The sequence below is a fragment of the Impatiens glandulifera genome, chromosome 3 (assembly GCF_907164915.1).
Source record: "Impatiens glandulifera chromosome 3, dImpGla2.1, whole genome shotgun sequence".
NCBI classification, from domain to species: domain Eukaryota; kingdom Viridiplantae; phylum Streptophyta; class Magnoliopsida; order Ericales; family Balsaminaceae; genus Impatiens; species Impatiens glandulifera.
Window position 1 is genome coordinate 4,505,203 of NC_061864.1, and position 21,982 is coordinate 4,527,184.

The 21,982-nt window shown below is 30.0% G+C and overlaps 3 protein-coding genes across 3 annotated transcripts; 2 read left to right on the plus strand and 1 right to left on the minus strand.

Annotated features, from left to right (window-relative positions):
• Positions 1 to 3,452: 3,452 nt before the first annotated feature.
• On the plus strand, positions 3,453 to 6,875 carry LOC124929539 (serine/threonine-protein kinase BSK1-like). Its single transcript, XM_047469928.1, has 9 exons — positions 3,453 to 3,942; positions 4,050 to 4,185; positions 4,289 to 4,422; positions 4,508 to 4,613; positions 5,296 to 5,381; positions 5,597 to 5,785; positions 6,074 to 6,238; positions 6,308 to 6,421; positions 6,503 to 6,875. Exons 1-9 carry the CDS (start codon positions 3,631 to 3,633, stop codon positions 6,758 to 6,760), a joined length of 1,500 nt encoding a protein of 499 aa, XP_047325884.1. The 5' UTR covers positions 3,453 to 3,630; the 3' UTR covers positions 6,761 to 6,875.
• Positions 6,873 to 9,437, minus strand: LOC124929538 (ATP-dependent zinc metalloprotease FTSH, chloroplastic-like). The gene is made up of 5 exons (XM_047469926.1): positions 8,048 to 9,437; positions 7,715 to 7,961; positions 7,462 to 7,645; positions 7,209 to 7,380; positions 6,873 to 7,134 (listed from the first exon to the last, which is right to left on the minus strand). The coding sequence occupies exons 1-5, from the start codon at positions 9,332 to 9,334 to the stop codon at positions 6,913 to 6,915; spliced, it is 2,112 nt and encodes a 703-aa protein (XP_047325882.1). The 5' UTR covers positions 9,335 to 9,437; the 3' UTR covers positions 6,873 to 6,912.
• A 5,340-nt stretch (positions 9,438 to 14,777) lies between these two features.
• On the plus strand, positions 14,778 to 17,449 carry LOC124929475 (probable CoA ligase CCL5). The gene is made up of 6 exons (XM_047469846.1): positions 14,778 to 15,489; positions 15,573 to 16,141; positions 16,536 to 16,681; positions 16,759 to 16,826; positions 16,907 to 17,009; positions 17,088 to 17,449. Exons 1-6 carry the CDS (start codon positions 14,828 to 14,830, stop codon positions 17,214 to 17,216), a joined length of 1,677 nt encoding a protein of 558 aa, XP_047325802.1. The 5' UTR covers positions 14,778 to 14,827; the 3' UTR covers positions 17,217 to 17,449.
• Positions 17,450 to 21,982: the final 4,533 nt, after the last annotated feature.

A 21,982-nucleotide genomic window follows, 5' to 3' on the forward strand; every position in this document is an offset into this window, starting at 1 on the left:
AAAGCCTGATGAGTAAATTTCTTCCCATTTTCAACATTATATGACCAATTGATGCATTGACTTAAAGAAAATAAATTTAAATGATTTGGATTCAATAATTCTCATTTATGTACTCAATGAAGATGAGGATGGGTTTGAGCGACAAGTTTTGTGTGTAGTTAAATGATTAAATATATTTACGGACTATCGATTTAACTCGCGGTGTTTAGTCGCACCCCAAAGGAAAAGCGGAACTCAGCAACTTAATAATAATAAATTGATTCAAAGAGCTAAATTTATTTAAATGACTTAGTAACCAAGCAATTATAATGTTAACTTCCATTTTTTCCAAACTTTTTTTCTTGTTTTCATAGGACAATTTTATTTGTATAGAAAATAATGTTGTAACATGTAACGAATAAGCAAAGGACAAACTTAATTGTGAGATAGCAATTGGGATTATTACTCTATCATTTTTTATTTATTTTCTTACAATAAAACATATAATTAAAACTGTTATACACATTCACAATTATCACACTTTTGGAGCTTGTTATTGAACAGGAGTGTATGACTAATGATACCAACTTGTATAGGAGATCTTTGTAAAAACATTTGCATGAAAAAAAATGACATTTATTCGGTTTGAAAATAATACAATTGGTGGATCTCATTGAATAATGTAGAGCGATGCATTTCATCCTTGTTTGAATACTTTTGTGTCATCAGATTTTATGAAGTTAAGCACAATCTTTCAAAGTTATAAATCACTTTAATTAATTAATTAATCACTTAAACTATAAAGTGAGTTATTAAACAATAATTAAAAAAATGTATTTCTTCTACATTGTTGTGAAATCAAATATCTCCTGAAATTTAATAAATTAATAATAATATAATTATAATGGATTTAAAAATTCATAAAAATTATTTGAATAAGAGGAAAAAGATAAATACTAAAAATTTATTCATTAACTTTTACATGGTTTAAGATATATATATATATATATATGAAAAAAATAGAATATTGAGTGCTTTTTGTTTTCTTATTCACTTATTATTTTATTTTGTGAGCTACCATAATCAGTTCGCATCTAATTTTTCAATAATATAATTTATTAAATAATCTAATAAAATATTTAAATATATATTTTTTGCTTTTAATAATTTATATATATTATTTTGAAAATTTTATATGGTTAATTTGGGAATTTTCAAAATGAAAAAAATGAAAATATTGTCACATTCTGATCAGTAATAATTTTAAATGGATTAAACATATATATAATTAATATTCACTTTGTTAATATATATATATATATATATATATATATACTTATTCTTTATTCATTTATTTATTTTCTTTTTCTTTTAACTCGTTTGAGTTTGATGAAAAATTCAAATTTTATTTCCATATATAACCTCCCTCTATCTCTATATATTATTCCTAATTAATAATAATTTATTTAATGAAATAATTTAATTTATATTAAAATAAAATTTAAAATATAATAAAATAAATATTAAAAAACTATTATTAAGTTAATATTAACTTTTATTAAAATAAAATAATTTTATAATTTAATTTATATTAAATAAAATTTTAAATGTAATAAAATAAATATTATATATATATATTAAATTTTAGATGAGATATATTAATAAGAAAAAAGTTGAATAAATTTCTTTATAAATATTTAATTTAGATGAGGCATATTTATAAATTAATTTATATGTGTTATTCAAATATATTAATTTTATTTTATAGTATAATTATTTATTTATTTGAATTATTTAAAATTTAAATATTATATTAGATAATATAGTATATTATAGTTGGATTTATATTTTTAATTTTTATTTAAGGTAATTAATAAAAAGTAAAATTAAATATTCCATTTATTAATCTAAGTCTTTTTTTCTTTTTCTCAATTATTTTTTATTAAAATTTATTTCTTATTATTCAGTTTTTTAGTTATATAAATAATTTAAAATTATATATTATTATTAATATATATACATAATTCATATAATTTTAAAATATATTTATTAATTTACAAAATTTATAATTAATAAAAAAAATTATATTAACATATCTGAAATTATATAACATTTTACAAAATAGTTTTTTTAATATCAAATATATAGAGATTTTCTATCTCTAAGTTTTTTTTTTTTTAAAAAAAGTTGAGTCAATTTCTAAATATATATAAATTTTTGATTTTATTTGAATTCGGAATAATTAACTAATTTATTTATTAAAATATTTTATAATATTAAATAAAATATATTTGAAATATAAATTTAATTTAAATAATTTTGGGTGAAAATATTTTGTTTATAAAAAATATATAAAAATATTATAAATTAATTTTGATAAATACAAAATGATAAAATGATCTAGTATATAAAAAAGAGAGAAAAAATGTATTAAAGATAAATATTATTATATACAAGGTAAATTAATTTTTAATAATAAATATCAAGATTTTTTATTTTATTTTAAAGAATATGAGGGTTTTTTTTTACTAATATTCTTATATTTTCTTTTATATATTTTATATATATATATATTTAATAGAAATGATGGGGAGGAAATTTGGTAACACAAGTTGAAAAAATAACATTTTTTTTCTCTTTTCTTTGTGTCATCCTCCTTTATTTTTTTCGATGTGGTGATACCTTACTCTCTCTCAAATTATCCATATCATTTCTCTATTTATTAAATTAATTTGAATAAATATAACATAAATGATATGGTAAAGGACGAATTTATGTAAGGGTTCGGGTGGGCTGAAGCTTATCCCGAATATTTTTTTTACTGTATAAATATGACATTACCTTTAATTTTTTTAAAAAAATTAATATAATTTATTATTTTTTTTATCTAATTATTAAAAAAATGGTAAATTTTACTTTTATATACTTATTTTTTTTTTAAATTTTCTCATTATTATTTTAAGTCACCCTAAATTTTTTTCAAGTCCACCCCAATCCGTCCCTGGATATGGTGATAAACCCACCTTATATTTGTAGTCATAGATAAATTTTGAAACTCTATTAATTTTTTTTTATTAACTCAAAAAGTAAATAAAAATATAAAAATAAAACAAAATAAAATCTAGGATACATTAATGCAAGTGAATTGAGTGTTTCTTTATTTGTTACAAAAATCTAAAAAAAAAATCTAACATAGATTATATATAAAAAGAGACTTTTACACAAGACACTCAAAAGTCTATATATTAACAATTTCATAATAAATAATTATATTTTAAAAATCTAATAATAAAAAATATATAACAATTTAAATAATCTTTCTTTCCAATCATATCAATTATGAATGAAATTATGATTTATTTTTATTATATATTAATAAATAAATAAATAAATAAAAGTGGAAAGGAAGTTGCATGTATGAAAGCGCGAAAAAGAGTGAAAAACAAAAATTACAGATCTTTTTAGCTGTACGGAGCATGAGAGAGAAAGTATGAAAAAAAAGAAGCAAGGCAGCTAAGCACAAGAAAGAAGACGAAGAAGAAGATGCACTTCAGTTTTCATCTTTCCTTCAATTAGATCTCTTCTTCTTCTTCCTCTGCCACAGGCTCCTCTGTTTTCTTTCTTTCCAAGTCAACAGATACAGAAAGAGTCATGGGCTGTTTTCAATCTTCTTTAGCTAAACGTCACCGACCCGGCCGACACCACACTCATCCCTCTAACGGCACCTCTCCTTCCGCCGCCGTAGCTGTAACCGTTGTTGCTACTGGAACCGTATCGGCCTTCTCCGAGTTTTCCCTATCTGACCTTAAAGCCGCCACCAACAATTTCAGCTCGGACTTCATCGTATCCGAAAGCGGAGAGAGAGCTCCTAATGTTGTCTACAAAGGCCGCCTTCAGAACAGGCGTTGGATCGCCATCAAGAAGTTTACAAAGGCGGCTTGGCCCGATCCCAAGCAGTTCGTTGTATTGATCTTAAATCTTTTCTTATTTTCCTTCCGATTGTTTGACTTCTCTATTTCAATAACCGATTTGTTAGGGTTTCGTTATTTCTCATGATTGTGATATTTCAGGATGAAGCATGGGGAGTAGGGAAGTTGAGACACAAACGATTGGCCAATTTGATTGGCTATTGCTGTGACGGAGATGAGAGACTGCTTGTTGCAGAGTTTATGCCAAACGATACCTTAGCTAAACATTTGTTTCACTGTAATTGAGTAGTTTATCGTCTTCTTTGCTTGAATTTGGCCCCATTTCAGTTTCTGATCAAATGTTTTTCTTCTGTTGCTTTAATTGACTATTATTTTAACAGGGGAGAATCAAACACTTGAATGGGCTATGCGTTTGAGGGTTTCTTTGTATATTGCCGAAGCATTAGAATTTTGTAGAAGTGAAGGTCGTCCATTGTATCATGACATGAATGCATACAGAGTTCTATTTGATGAGGTAATGTCTGTTTTGAGTTTTCTCATGAAAAGCATCCTTAAGTTGTAATTCATTCAGTTAGTAAAATTGTCAATGTTGTTGACAGAATGGTGATCCAAGGTTATCATGTTTTGGTTTAATGAAGAACAGCAGAGATGGAAAAAGCTATAGTACAAACCTTGCTTATACGCCTCCAGAGTATCTAAGAAATGGTATTTATAACCACCTTCCTGCTCTTTTCCCCCATATTTTGGAATGGTTCCTTTGTTTGGTAGATGGTTGGGAGATCGATCAACAATGTTATTGAACCCTAGGCATTTCTAGTAGATTTCTACATGTTTCCTTCATTATCTTTTGAGTAAATCATTTAGATGAATTATTAAGAATAACAAGAGAATATTCTCATGATCTCTTATTTGGATTGCCTGGGGAAATGGTGAGTAGATGAAATTTAGAAAGTGAGCTTTGAGAAATTCACTGCACTTCCATTGAGGAGGGTTTGTAGAAAAATTATAAGTTAAAGTATTTTAAAAGCATATTGCAGTTAATCAGCTTCTAGATTAGTGGTGGTTATTAGTAGAAGTTATATTTTGGTTAGAATGGCTATATAGCAGATTGAAATAGTCAACAATCCAATCAATGCAGAAATATATTTACAGTTTTTCCTCTTCTTTTCTCAAATATTAACATGAACTATGGACCTTTATGCCTTTTCAAAATATCTACCTGAGTGTTCTCTGAGTGGTCGGAGAAAATATAGCTTCACTATTATACACTCCAAGGAGAGACTGCTAGACAATTACTTCAGATTTATCATCAATCAACCGTTAATTCTTCCACTACCAACACATAATGGACTACAGAAATCAGCTGGGTAAATGTGCTTGTATGCAGGAAGGGTTACCCCAGAAAGTGTCATGTTTAGCTTTGGAACAGTGCTTCTGGATCTTCTCAGTGGGAAACACATCCCACCAAGTCATGTAAGTGCTTCCCCATGTTTTTTTAGGTTGTATTAACAGAGTAGTCCATAAAAACAACTTCTAATAATTGCAAACATTGTTTATACCAAATGTAGATTATTTGATATTAAATGAGTAATTCACTCATGTAGGTTGGTGCCTAGATCCCTTAAATTGAGAAATTTGAGACAAAATTAAAATTGCATTCTTTATTAACAAACTTTGTCCTAATGCAGGCGCTTGATATGATGCGTGGGAAGAACATTCTTCTTTTGATTGATTCACACTTGGAAGGAAACTTTTCAACTGAAGAGGCTACTGTTGTTATTAATTTAGCTTCAAAATGTTTGCAGTATGAACCAAGAGAACGACCAAACACAAGAGACCTGGTTTCTACCCTTGCCCCATTGCAGAATAAACCTGATGTAAGTCCATTGTCCTTCTTTCACTCTAGTTTATAATTCGTAGCAATTAATACAATTATATCACCATTCCATTAATACAAATATATCGATTCCAATTCTTCACTAGTTGGAACTAAGGTCTTCAAAGAATAATTCTCGACTGATATGCAAATTCATTTATTTAATTCATTTTGCAGTTGAAAGTGTCATATTCACACTAATTAGAAGTTCATTTTGAAACACTTTATGATCTGTATCTAGATCGGGATGAGAAGTCTTTTAGATATTGATGATATGTTGTTTCATCAGATTCAATCTTATGTGATGCTTGGTATCCCTAAACATGAAGAGGCACCAACCACCCCTCAACATCCTCTTTCACCAATGGGCGATGCCTGTCATAGAATGGACCTCACAGCCATCCATCAAATTTTGGTAACAACTCACTATAAAGACGATGAAGGAACGAATGAGGTATTTTTTTTTGCTAATGCCATTTTGGTTGAAACACAAGCGCTTATTTGTTTATTTGATTTGTTCCAGCTATCTTTTCAAGAATGGACACAACAGATGAAAGACATGTTGGATGCAAGGAAGCGTGGTGACTTGGCATTCCGTGATAAGGATTTTAGAACTGCTATAGATTGTTATTCTCAGGTATATAAAAATAAAACATTTTGGTATGTAATATATGTATGTTTGGTTGTTTATTTGATTATGTTTTTAAAAATGTTGCAGTTCATAGATGTGGGAACGATGATATCCCCAACTGTATATGGAAGAAGAAGTCTATGTTATCTTATGTGCGAGCAACCTGATGCAGCTCTCCGAGATGCCATGCAAGCCCAGTGTGTCCTCCCCGATTGGTCGACTGCTTTTTACATGCAAGCGGTTGCCCTTGCGAAGCTGGACATGCACAAAGATGCAGCTGATATGCTTAACGAAGCTGCTGCCCTAGAAGATAAGAAGCACAAAGGAGGAGGAACTGGCAGATGACATTTTTTCTATTTTATTTGATTCTTCTTGTTGTTAATGTTATTGTTGTTGGCTTTGACAGAACAATTGTTGTGTTTATATATATATATATATGCAAATGTATTGTTTTGGGTGACATGCAATTCTTACAGAAAAATCATAAAAATGGGGAATTAGGAAACATAAAGTTCAGCTTTGCCATCAATAAAGAGGCTCATGAACTCTTCACCATCAACAGTTTCTTTCTCTATGAGAAGTTGAGCAAGCTTATGGAGAATGTCGATTTGGCTTGTAATTATTTGTGTTGCTCTCGAGTATGCTTTATCCACCAGCTCCCTCACTTCTGCATCCACAACATCTGCTGTCGCCATTGAGTAATCTTTCTGCGAAGACATCTGCAAACACGACACGACTAACTCTGTTAATACACGTAACATTTTCATCAAATCAATGGGATTTCGATCCACACCTGTTGACCCAAGAAGGGATTTCCACCGCCTCCACCGATGGCAATCTGGCCGATCTTCTTACTGAACCCAAACCGCTCCACCATCTGTCTAGCCACTCGCGATACTTGCATAAAGTCATTTGATGCTCCTGTTGTTACGTTGTCTTGCCCGAAAATTACCTCCTCTGCCACCCTGCATTAATATTATTTACATTTTAAAAAAGAAAAAGAAACTAATAAACCATCAACCAACTAACTAAACTAAATTTTGAACCTTCCACCAAGTGCAACAGCCATCTGATTCTCCAAATAGCTCCTACTGTAAAGTCCAGATTCCAACCTCTCTTCACTCGGAGCGAAAAACGTAAGCCCGCCCGCTTGCCCACGAGGAATGATCGATATTTTCGCAACCGGGTCGTACTCGGGCATCAGCGCCCCAACTAAAGCATGACCCGCTTCTGCAATTACATTATTAAAAATTAGGTTATTAGGTAAACATTAATAAACATCTATGTCAGATATATTACCATGATAAGCAACTAGTTTCTTCTTCTCATCTGAGACAACCGCATTCTTCTTTTCCGGTCCGGCAATAATCCTCTCTAATGCGTCGGAAATTTCGTCTTTACTGATCTCCTTTAGTTCACGTCTGGCCGCGAGAATCGCTGCTTCGTTCATCAGGTTCTGCAAATCGGCACCGGTGAATCCCGGTGTTCTTCTCGATATCTTTTCAAAGTCCACATCTTTGGCAAGTGCCTTCCCCCTTGAATGCACCTAAATCAATCCAAGAACCCGTATTATTAGTAGTAGTAGTAAAAAAAACACTCATTTTTGCACTTCAATCTGTATTTCTTTCTCACCTGAAGGATCTTGACTCTACCGGCGACGTCAGGCCTGTCAACCGTCACTTGACGATCAAACCTGCCGGGTCTCAACAAAGCAGAATCAAGAACATCAGGCCGATTAGTGGCAGCCAAAACAATCACGCCTGAGTTTCCAGAGAATCCATCCATCTCTGTCAACAATTGATTAATCGTCTGTTCTCTTTCATCGTTTCCACCTCCCATACCAGCACCTCTCTGTCTCCCAACAGCATCGATCTCGTCAATGAACACGATACAGGGAGCTTTCGATTTAGCTTTCTCAAACAGATCACGAACTCTAGAAGCACCCACACCCACAAAAAGTTCAACGAATTCCGACGCCGCGCATGAAAAGAATGGGACTCCGGCTTCCCCGGAGACGGCTCTGGCAAGTAATGTCTTCCCCGTACCCGGTGGTCCGACGAGGAGACATCCCTTTGGTATTTTCGCTCCAAGAGCAGTATACTTATCTGGGTTTTTCAAAAAATCCACAACTTCCTGCAATTCTAACTTGGCCTGATCAGCTCCTGCAACGTCGGCGAATGTGACGCCGGTTTCCGGCACCTCCTGAAATTTTGATTTCGATCGTCCAAAATCCATCGGCCCACCTAGACCACCCGGTCCACCTGGTCCTCCTTGGGCGCGGCGGAATAGAAAGAAAAGACCGCCGAATGCAAGCAAAGGGAATATAAAACTACCGATCAAATTGAACAGTCCGTTACCAGTTTCGCCTTCGGAAACGGAGATATCGACTCCGTTCATTGCCAATATATCGATTAGATCCGGATCGTTGGGGACAATGACGTTTGCACGGCGGCCATCGACCGCCGTTAACTGGAGAACGCCGCCGTCCTTGTTGAATCGGACCCTCTCAACTTTGCCTTTCTTTACCGCGTTGAGAAACTCGCTGTACCGCCACTGTGCGCCGTCGGGGAGGTCAGTAGTTGCCTGGGCTTGAACCTTGGGCGCAGTTAAGACGAGATTCTGTGAAAACGGCGAGGAAGTTGCCGGAGTTGGTTTAGGGGCTTCAGCTTGAAGCACAGGCGGTACAGTGAGAGGAGCGTCGGCGGAAGGAAGGGCGAGAGCTTGCGGTGTAATGGAGGAGGCGAAGAGAAGAGCAGCCAAAGTGGAGTTTCTTCCTAGGATTGATTGAGTGGTGGGAATTCTCTTCCTGTTGCTGCTGCTGCTGCTGCTGTTGGAGATAAAAGGGGAAATTCTTGTAGTTTTAGGAGTTGGGAGAGAGATGAAGAGCTGATTTCCCAAGAAATTGCAGGTGGAAGCCATTGTTGTTGATTTGGCAAAAGGATCGAGAATGATGAAGGGTTTAAAGAAGAACTTAAATAGATTCAGTTTGATGAAAAACCATAGATGAACATGAACGTGTATTATGTGTTATCCAATCAATTAAGCAATCAATTAATGGTGTTCATAAATTCCCAATTTTTCTTATATTTCTCCCTCCCTGGCTGGCTCAACATGGGACACCCATTTCTCTTTCAACTCTTTATTATCACCCATTCATTCATTCTAAAACTTTTTAAGTCAAAATAATTTTATTTTATGTTCACATTTAAAAAATATTTTAACTTAAAATGTAATAATATCATAATTAGATTTATTATTTTTTTACTAATATTTTAAGTACACACAAATGATATAGGTGGTTTAATCCTGGTCTGAGTTATTGACCACTAACATGTAACCTAAAAAATGGACGACTAATAATATAAAACACCAGTGGAAAAAAATTACGAATAATATTTTAAATTTTATTTTTAACCAAAATTCAACCCAAGTATCTATTTATTCAGTATCATTATATATATAGATTAATTAGTTAAACTGTCTCGCGTTTATCAAATTTGGTGTTGAATTTAAAATATAAAGTCTTAGTAGCCTAATTGGTTAAAGGGTCGTACTTATTTTGTTATGTTGTAAATTCGAAACATACCTCTAACATTTTTAAATTTATTTTTACCCGTTTTATGTGTATGGGCGGATCAACCCACAATTCGAACCAAGTATCCAAATTAATCAAAGTTCTCGACCCGACAATTCGGACACTTTAAAATTAAGCATCATTAATTATAAATATATATATATATATATAACAGTAAAAAAGTTGAACTTATATTAATGTTAAAATGTCCGGCATTAATCAAATTTGGTGTTGAATCAAAAATATAAAGTATTAGTAGCTTAGTTGGTTAAAGAGTTGTAATTGTTTTGTTAGGTTACAAGTTCGAAACATACCTCTAATATTTTTTATTTTATTTTTAACCGTTTTAAGTTTATAGGTGGGTCAATCCACAATCCGACCCAAGTATCCAAATTAACCACAGCTCGAAACGACAATCCGAACATTTTGAAAATTAAGCATCATTTTATATATATATATATATATAATCATAGGAAATAAACTGTAATATGAAACATCAATTATATTTTCAATGGTCTTATTTGAAAACCCAATTATTGGAGTAGGGTTTGGACAAATTTTTTAATTTTTTTTAAATTTACTTTTTTAAATATAAGGAATTAATTTAGATGAAATAATATTTAGTAATTATGTTAATTATATATATATATATATATATATATATATTAATAAATTTAAAAACATTTGTTTCTATCATACTTCACATTATTTTCAAATATGGTTAATATGATCTTAATATATTTAATTTAATATATATAATAATTTTTTAAAATATAAAATATTAATAAACTAAGGTAATTTATGTTAGAAAAGTAGTTTCTAATATTACGAATTGAATGTCATGACTAAGTTTCAATTTAAAATAAATTTAAAATTATGAAATATAAATATTGATAGCAGTTCATTTTTTCATTAGAATATATATGGACTATAAAAAAAAAAATTGTTACTCTAACCTCTTTGTTTTGATGGAGATAACTAGAATTATAATTTAATTTTATAAGAACTAGAATGAATTGCAATATATATATTTTTAAGAAGTTTAAATGGGCTAGGTAGATGTCTAAATTTTTATATTCCGACGAAAAAGAGTACACCTACTATTAAATTAAATTGTCCATCACAGCTGAGAAACAATATATTAAACCCCAAATCAAATTCCATTGTAACTATTTCCAAATTTATTTGGGACCATTCTCCCAAGTTAGGCCCAATCCCAATCCCAGTTGTGACTTTCTTAAAGGGAAAACACATTTAATTGATTTTATTAATTTTATATCTCTATATATTTTAAAAAGTACTACAAAAATAAGAATTCGTAAAACCAATGATGTGATGACATTATTTTTTTCTATTTCCTCTCCATTTTTCATTCTTTATCATTCCATTAATATTCAACCTTCTGGAATAGACCATACACCATCACCATGATGAATCATTATTGTTCGTTATTTTAAAACAGACATTCAACTTATCCATGTGGCCAAAAGTAAATTGTGTTTATTACTCGAGTAAAATAAGGACTAGAATAAAGATGTTTTTGTGTACAATTTTACTATTAGATGATATTTTAGAAAGTAAAATGAATTTCAATTGTCTATACAGTCACCCAAATGTAATATCAGGCAGGGGCGAAGCCAAGTACAAGCCGGCCCGGGCTGTAGCCCGGATAGTCCCAGATATTATGTATGTATTCATCAATAACGACGGTAAGTAATTTACCGTCGTTATTGATTGTTTCCCGTCGTTATTGCTTATTTGTTTGATATTATTATAAAACTATCCTGGGTAGATTTTTTTTGTTAAAAAATTAGCCCGGCTAGGTTTGAAATCTAGGCTCCGCCCCTGATCTCAGGTATGATGACTGATGAAGAAAACAGACATTTATAGAAAAATGGGATCCAATAAAAGGGTAAAAAATCACTAACATTAATTAGATTATGAGATTGTTATCTACAGTAAAAACTGAAAGTTAGGTTAAAACCAAAACAAATACAAACACAAGAACATTTTTTTTAAGTTAATATAACTTGAACTATCTTATATATTAGTTTAATATAACTACAAAAATTATTTCATTTTTCTCAATTTTTATTATTAAAATTTAATTTATTTTCAGTTTTGCATTTTAAAAATATTTTAATTAAATAATATATTATATAACAAAATTTAATATTTTTATTTATTATATATTTAAAAAAATATGTAATTTAAAATAAATTGTATATAATATGTTAAAAATGATTAATTTTATAATTTAGGCATAATGCAATGAATATATATATACTTATTTAATATATTTTTTTTTCTAAATTATAAATTAATAAATAATTTTAAATATATATACTAAAATATGTAAATATAATAAACATTGAAAAAAATTATACACTGTTAATTTTAAACTGTATATATTTCCAATTAAAAATAATATATAAAAAAACTTAAATATATATATATATATATATATATATATATATATATATAAATATATATATATAATATTTTAAAATTACTTAAATAATTATATTTAACTTTATAAAAAAAAAAATAAAGAGAGAGTAATCTTTAGGATTGTATTTTTTTTATGATTTTATCTAAGGTGGATAATTCTTATTCTGCAGTTGATAACAAATTTTGCTCGCATATGATTAGAGAATATATATAATCTAATTGAAGTCTATGATATTAATCAACTAGTATTAAAAAGTTTATGATAATATATTATGGTTACTTCTTGTATGTGGTTCTAAAATTTAATATATAAACCACCATAGTTTTATATTCATAAAACTAGACACTATATATAATATATTGATTTAATTATATGTGAATTTCTCTAAATAAATAATGTGGATCTTGAATTTCAGAAAGTTGGGAGGGGCCGGAAAGAAGTCTTATATTATTAATGTTCATTTTTGTTTTTCATAATCGATCCAACTCATTAGAATATTTAATTACCACTAATTTCAACGTTGGATGGATATTAATTGGCATTTTCTTTTTGTGAGTTAGTTGTTACAATATATATTGTTATTTTAAGTTTCAATGGTTTGTCACATGATCTATTCCTAGCTAGGCTCTTTTATAGCCCACCACCACGGTTTATACATTTAATTGTTTAAATATTTTTTTATTGTATAAATAATTTGTCGCAAATTAATTTTATTATGAGACAGTTTTAATTAGTTTATTTAAAACTTATTCGAATTCCTAACATTTTTTTTTGGATAAGTTTCACCTTAATTCTTCTCATTTATTTTAAATTATCTAAATGGATTGTTAGAGTTCAAATTTATCTAATTTTATTTATTTGCAAAAATCACAATTTATTCAGGATTATAAGCTAGCTAGACAATTATAAATAATATTTTCATATTAAAAAAATATATTTAATATATATCCTAAAACATGCATGCATCTCCCAACAAGAAGTTATTTTAATATTGGGTGGCGTCCTATTTTAATTTATAAAAAAAAAAAACTGTTCTATATTTTAATATATTGGCCGGAGATACAAATCTGACTCTAATGAGACCTTAAATTAAATTTGTCTCACTAATTTGTGGCAGCGTACCATTATTTTACTTATTTAGAATAAGTCAATATATTATTAATTAAGTAGTAATCACATCTAACACATTGTTTTATTTGGTTATTTTAATAAAGTAGTAATTACATCTAACACATTGTTTTTATTTGGTTATTTAAATATCAAATATTTAACTCATGAACTTAATTAATTCTTTCTTACTTATACTAATAATTCAAATAAAGAGAATGTGCTAATAATAAACCAAATATTACAAATTTTATTAAAACTAATAACGTTTAAAAACATAAAAATAAATAATCCGTACTCCATCAAATCAAATTAACTCAAAAGCTAGCCAATCCCAAATTGAATACTACAATCTAAACCTTATATTCAAAGTGGCCAATTGAAAAAAAAAATAGTGACTTTTATAACCAACAATAAATAACAACAATTAAAAAAATAAAATATAAAAAAGTCGGAAGGACCGACCACTCTATGTGGTGCACAACAATTCCACTTTTGCTATAAGAGGGTTGTTTGATGTTAAGTTATTTATAATTTTTATTAGTTTTTTTTAAGGTTTTTAATTTATTAAATTACTTTAATATTATTAAATAAATTTCATTATTTAATATATTATTTTTATAATAATGGTCATTTTATATTAAATAATTTAAAAATAAGATACGAAATATAAAATTTAAGTAAAAAATTTGAAGAACCCCAATCTAAATAATTCTTCAAATTTTTTTACTTAAATTTCATATATTCTATATATCTCCAAAATTATCACTCATTATTATTTTCAAATAACACATACTATAACTTATAGTCCGTGTTATTTTAAAATAATAATTGGTGATAATTTTGGAGATATATATAATATTTCTGATAAAAATATTTAGAGGTATTAATATATAATAAAATAAAAAATAATAATTAAAAAAAATATATTTTTTAATATTTTATTTAATAAATTAAATAATTTAATGAAAAAAAGATAATAAAAAACATTTTTTAATATGTTTTTAAGACAATTAAATAATATAATAAGTTTTGCTGAAGTTGATGAATACATAATAATTTATTTTTTTTCCTATGTAAGAGATAGGATCAAAGGGTGATTTATTATCAATGAGATTTGTTTGTCTAAGCTTGAAATCTTTAATGGGCATGAATCTAAACGTGAAACATTAAAAAGATTATTGTTGGATATATACATATATATACCTTGTCTTCCTTAATAATAATAATTCAATTCAGACAGTCGTCTCTCTAAGCTAAGAAGCTTAGCTAGCCTGCCATGGCGGAGGATAACCCTGCTGCAATCGATTCAAGAAGCGGTTTCTGCAAATCCAATTACACTTTCTACAGCAAACGAAAACCCATTCCACTCTCTCCCGCCGATTCTCTAGACATCACCACCTTCATCTCCTCCCGCCCCCACCACGGAAATGTAGCCCTAATCGACGCCGCCACCAGCCGCCACCTCACCTTCTCACAAGTATGGCGCGCCGTCGATTCCGTCTCCTCTTCCCTTTCCGATTTGGGTATCCGAAAAGGCCACGTCGTCCTCATCCTCTCCCCCAATTCCATCTTCTTCCCCATCGTCTGTCTCTCCGTTATGTCCCTCGGCGCCATCATCACCACCACCAATCCCTTGAATACACCTCGCGAAATCGGTAAGCAGATCGCCGATTCTAAACCCGTCCTCGCTTTCACTGTCCCCCAACTCGTTTCAAAACTCACCCAGTCCAAACCGGACCTTCCCATAGTCCTCATCGGACCCAACAACAGAGTTGAGGAGGGTGCAACAACAAGGATCTTGACTACGTTGGAGGAAATGATGAAGACTGAACCGAGTCAGAACCGAGTCAGGGATCGGGTCACTCAAGACGACACAGCCAGTCTTCTATACTCGTCCGGCACCACCGGCGAAAGCAAAGGAGTCGTTTCTTCTCACCGGTAAGGAATTAAAACCAACTCTATCTGCTTTAATTTCAACCAGTCTCTCTCTATATATATACTAATTAATAAATATGTATTAGGAATCTAATTGCGATGGTTCAGACAATCGTGAACCGATTCAAACTAGACGCAGAGCAACACACGTTCATCTGCACCGTTCCCATGTTCCACATCTACGGTTTGGCTGCATTCGCCACTGGATTCTTAGCGACCGGATCGACGGTGGTGGTTCTCCCGAAATTCGATCTGGACGATATGCTGTCTGCGATTGGCAAATACAGAGCTACTTACCTCCCCCTGGTGCCCCCAATCCTGGTGGGGCTCCTGAACGGAGCCGATCAGATAAAGAGGAAGTATGACTTATCGTCGCTTCAGTACGTTCTTTCCGGCGGAGCCCCTTTGAGCAAGGAGGTGACGGAAGGGTTCGTGGAGAAGTACCCGTCTGTGGGAATTATGCAGGGTTATGGGTTAACCGAATCTACATCGGTAGGATCGTCGACGGATTCTCTTGAGGAAAGCAGGCGGTATGGTACGGCAGGGATTCTGTCGCCGAGCATGGAGGCAAAGATAGTGGACCCGGTAAGTGGAGAACCATTGCCGACGAACAGGACCGGCGAGCTCTGGCTAAGAGGTCCTACTGTCATGAAAGGTATATAGGTCCACCCAACTCAACCCACCTCTCTTTATCTCATCCATTATAAGTATAGTGATGTGAAGTTTACACTCAACTCAAGTAGTGATGGAAGGATTATTTTCAAATAATTAAATTAAATATGTTGTGACCAGTAAAATGAATTATTTGATTCTAACTAATATGCCTTTGTAAGCTTAAAACAATAATTTATAGGCTCGGTCTTAATAGTCATGTGATTATAAATTTTTATTTGAAAAACAAGTGATGAATAGTAGCAGCAGTTAATTTTCATTGTAGTGTAAAACTTCATGGAGTTCTTATAACAGTTTGATTATACTAGTGTGATTCAAATAATACAGTTTATTCTTTATAGTTAAACAAGCAATTAATGGGGGTAGCATGCATGCAGGTTATTTCAACAATCCAGAAGCAACAGCATCTACTCTGGACTCTCAAGGATGGCTGAAAACAGGGGACCTCTGTTTCTTCGATGAAGACGGTTTCATTTTTGTTGTAGACAGGTTGAAAGAACTCATCAAGTACAAGGGTTACCAGGTTTGATTTAGTTTTTCTCAAACAAACCTTTAAAATTTTATAGTCATTTGATGGGGTGGGGTGACTCGATTATATAGGTTCCCCCTGCAGAACTAGAGGCATTGTTACTCACTCACCCAGATATCGCTGATGCTGCTGTCATACCGTGAGTTATTAGTAGTATTGTGTTGGATATTCGTAGATGATGAAAAAGAAGTTTGATTGTTTTTCTTTTTTGTCTGTAAGATTTCCGGATCGAGAGGTGGGACAATATCCGATGGCATACTTGGTGCGAAAACCTACAAGTGATGTTTCAGACAAAGCTGTCATGGAATTCATAGCAAAACAGGTGAATTGAGTGAAACAGAATGATCAAGTACTAGATGAACTGATCTTATAGTTATTGATCAATTAAAATTATTGGCAGGTTGCTCCTTACAAGAGAATTAGAAAAGTGAGCTTTGTGGATTCCATTCCCAAGAACCCATCTGGGAAGATACTCAGAAAAGACCTAATCAAGCTTGCTACCAGCTCTACAACAATATCTAAGCTTTAGTATCATATCTATATGATCCATCCATGTTTGGTTTGCTACACAACCTTGGTGTGATCCAAGACTAAACAGGCCAGATCTATTCTGTCATTTCTTAATCAAAACCAAACCAAACCAAACCGGCCTTGTTTTGTACAGGCACATAGTTATTCATTTGTATCAGTTGGATTGTGTAATAAACTTTGATGTGTGTGGTTCTTTTTAGTAATCTTAAATTTCAAACTAATGTCCTCTCCCCCAAATGTTATGTGCAGTTTCACTTACTCAATCCAAATCCAGAATCCAAAAGTATATAGATCCTATATAAAGTTTTGATATATAAAATTTGATGATTATGTCTAGATTGTTATAATAATATAAATTTTGACTCTTTTGTTTAGAGTTTATGTCTTAATGAGCTCCAATGGACTTAGGTCTTCCCTGAGAATGTTGGTCTAACTTTGTTCTTTATTTATTAGATTACATCAACGTGAATGTATGAACATTGAAATACTAATTAATATATATATTTTATTACAGATATGCCAATTTAATTTTTACATTTTTTTTAAAATAAAAGATTTGTTAGTCTAAGTGTGATAATCAAGAAATGTGAAAGAGTTGCATCTAGATGGCCGATTAATGAGGCACGTGTGCTCTTTTGGGAGAAAGTTTAAAAATTATTTAACGTTTGGGTTAATAAAATTTGGGTACTGACAATTGCAAAAATTATTATTATAGTGATGTTTTTATACTTTAAAATTTGACTAATACGAATTATTAAATTTTTAATATAAGATATAAAAATAAATATCACACTTGACTCAATTTTTTTTTGATACATCAAGTTTTTCAAATATAAAGTTGTATGTATAATCTTGATAAAGTAATCTTGTTAAAGTAAAATCGAAGTAGTTACTAATTCAGAAATTTGAGTTTGAAAAAAAAATTATGGTAAGCTTAAAAAAATAACTATAAAATTATGGATAAAACGAGAGTAGATAAAAATAATATTTTTTTTAAAATAAAATTAAAATACTTTAGAGACTAGATACTAACATGACATTTGTATTTTGGGAGGGGGGACGCGAGCCCTATAGATCTGTCCATGAACGAAATAGTATGACCAAATTTTAATTTTTTTTAAAATCGATTCAATATGATTCGTGATAACATGCTAATTAATTACCACTAATGTGCCTAAAATTAGTCATAAATTAATTTATATTTATAAAAGACATGAACATTTGTGTTTTCGTAATTATTTGGTTGGTTAAAACGCTATTCAAAACCATGGGATCCTGATTTATGATCTCAAAATAAATGAAATTTTAAGTAATTAATTTTTGCATCCTTTCAAAAACAAAATTTATTTTTTACCAAATAATAGATTTATTTTTTTAGAAATGAACCTACACCCAAAAAGGCCTAAGTTTTAACAAACCGGTCCAGAAGTACCGACCAAATGATGTTTGTAATAGAATTGTACCATTTTATGTAAGGAATGAGATTGAACCATTTTAAAATAGAATTGAAACTTAATCATTTTGATAAAGCATATTATTACATACATTTTGGTCCAAATTGATGAAATCTCTTACTCTGCTAATACTACTAACAACTATATACTACTAAGAATTAAATGAAGTGTTACGATTAAACATGCAAGCACAGGCTATGGAGGCGACAGCTTGTTGAAGATCGAGAGGAGGATTCTTTCTAAGAAGACGAAGAATGTAATCCATAAACTCATCCTCACATGGAACACGCAAAGGCCCGTCCACAGTCGAACCAAACTCCTCCCTGGCCATGTCTAAAACATGTATAAAGATCGGCTCGTTCAAGTACCCGAGAGGAACCATGAATTTCTTTCCCCGGTTTGTATAGACAGTAAAGTGACCCCCTGTTTTCTTCCTCTTTCTCAATTTCTCCATCACATCGCTTAACAAATTCTTCGAAGGAACAAGAACACTGTAATTCATCATCTTCAATTCAAGCTAGCTGAAAAAGGTATAGTGTAATACTTGCTTGATGATAAAGACTCTTATGTTTTGGATTTGTAGGCCAACCCATTTCATGTATATATATACTTTTATAAGCCGCCCTCTTTCTCTCTTTTCAAATGTAACAAATTTCTAGATACAGATCCTCCGGATATAATTTGAATAATATCTTAGGAATATTGGGTAGACTAACGGATAAAAAAAATATATATATAAACTGACTTAATTCATAACGGTTACTAATTGACATAAATGTTTCAACCTTAATCTATTAATTTCAAAGATAACTCTAAATTCCACATTATATCAAATGAATTGAATGTAGTAGATATTGCCTTAGTACATTATAATTCATATTCTAACATTATTGGAAATTATTATTTTTTTAAAATAATAATCAAACTAAATGAAGTATAAAAACTAAAACAATTTTTTTTTATTAAACAGAAACTTACAAATTAATTAAGTTGCTATAAAGTAAAATTTAATATATTTGAACGCATATAGGATTTGTTTGAATATTTAAATAGAGTCTACATTCGATTTATATAAAATTATAAAAACCCTATATAGGACCAATTAAATGTTTTTTTATCTTTGGATTGAAAGTATAGCATTGTGTAGTTTGTTCAAATTTATTTGAATTATCATATGAAATATCTCTATAGAATGAGTTTAATATATATGTTCAATTTTCTTTAAAATTTTTAACTTAAATTCAATAATAAGTTTTTAAACATATTTTTTTGGTGAAATATAAGAAAAAAAAATACCATAGGGATGAACTAAACATTTATCCAAATGAATCAATACATTTGAAAAGATATCTGATAATGGGACTAATTTTTGTATAAACGTTTGATTTTAATTTTTTTTTTTTTTTATGATTCTGATTTATTCTTTGAGTTGATTAACTCGATCTCTCATAGGCATATCTTTTAATTATAATTCTTTATTCAAACAATTGTAGAAAATTAGTATGATCTCTCAATATGACATCCATTTTAACTTAAAACGTTTTAAGTGAGAATCAAACTCCATTTTAACTTAAAACGTTTTAAGTGAGAATCAAACTCACGATAGTTCATTTTTTAAAAGACGAGAAATGAGTATGGAATATATTTTGGATGATTTGTTTATAGAATTTGAGTATTATAAAAAATATTGTTTAGAAAAAGGATTGAATGCAATGATATTTAGTATATTAATTATATATAAATATATATTATAGTTGATATTTTTGATTATGTTAAACTAGGATATCTATTTGATATAAATGATAAAAATGTCTGATCAATAGTTTGCGGGCATGACAAACTGAGAAACACAAAAAGTGCCTTTAAAAGATTACTATTATAATAATAAAGTATCCATGCATATATATATATATCTACATGAGATTTTTTTGAAAAGGTCCATGCAATATCTACAAAGATTAGTTGTACCTAAAAGAACAAGTTTGGTCCATAGTCTGTTTCTGGTCATTCCATATATCACAAATTCGGTACAAGACAAGGCCAGATCAATGCTTGCCTCCTTCCTCTTAGTTCTTCATATGTAATAGTTATAAGATATATAGTGTGAATAATAAATATTGAACTTTACAAGTTCAATAGTCGTCACGCCTAACCCTACAGTATTCCTTCGTCTTATCCTTTTTTATTCCCAACCTTTTTAAGATATTTGTTTCGCGTTTCAATAAACGTGACGTATATAAACAAATTAAACAGTGATAGGTAATATGTGGTGATGGGTATTTTCCGTGTTATATATGTTGGTGTATGTACATACTTTACGTACTCTAATTTTCTTACAAAATAGAATAATAATATCTTCTATTCCTAGTATGAAAATTTCACTTTAGTTTCCTAGTTTGTTTGCTTACCTCTACCATGTCATGAGAACACTTTTTGGCACATGCTGGAGTCACTTGTGCAGTTTTCAAAGGGCTAGCTCATCAATTATTGTAAAAAATCTGCAAAACTTTTTAAACTAGTAAATGTTTTGAGTGTTAAATAATAAGGGATTAAAAGAGAATTCTATTGGTACCAAAATATATATTTGACTTTGAATAAAATTAATATTCATCTTGCTAAGTCATCGTGATTCCCCTTTAGTGTGTATTATTACTACAATGAATGTCAACTATTCTTTCTTATTCAACATGCATTTTGAAGTATTAAAAAGATTCAACTCTATTACTATTCACTTTGTTATGATCCTTTTAATGATAATTGAATGATGTTTAAATTCCATTATACAATGGATAGCAAAGTTAAAATGTAATTTATATTTGAAGGATCAATGAGATGTCATTATTTATTTATTTATTTTGGTATAGTAACACATCTTTCATTTTAAGTTCAAGATTATTGAAATAAAGCTGAATTGCTTTTTTTTTTATGAAAATTAAATAAGAAATAGCATGACACGGCATAAACATAGTCACCGCCTAAACTCGTCTTATCCTTATAACTATATATACAAACAAAAACTCATCTCAATATTTTATAGTGTCAAGTTTATTAAAGACTTATAAAAAAATAATACATTGAAACCATATTATTAAATAATACATTAAAACCATATTATTAATTTGAGTGAGTGATTTATCACGTTACAACTATGATTTACAATATCTTTAAAATCATTTTGAATCATATATTTGATGTAAATAAAATGTTGACCCACTATTACATTTTAATATTCAACCAAATGAAAAATTTTACAAAAGAGGTTCACAATTTTATTTAATAATATTGTATTCTTCTAATTATTATTTTTATT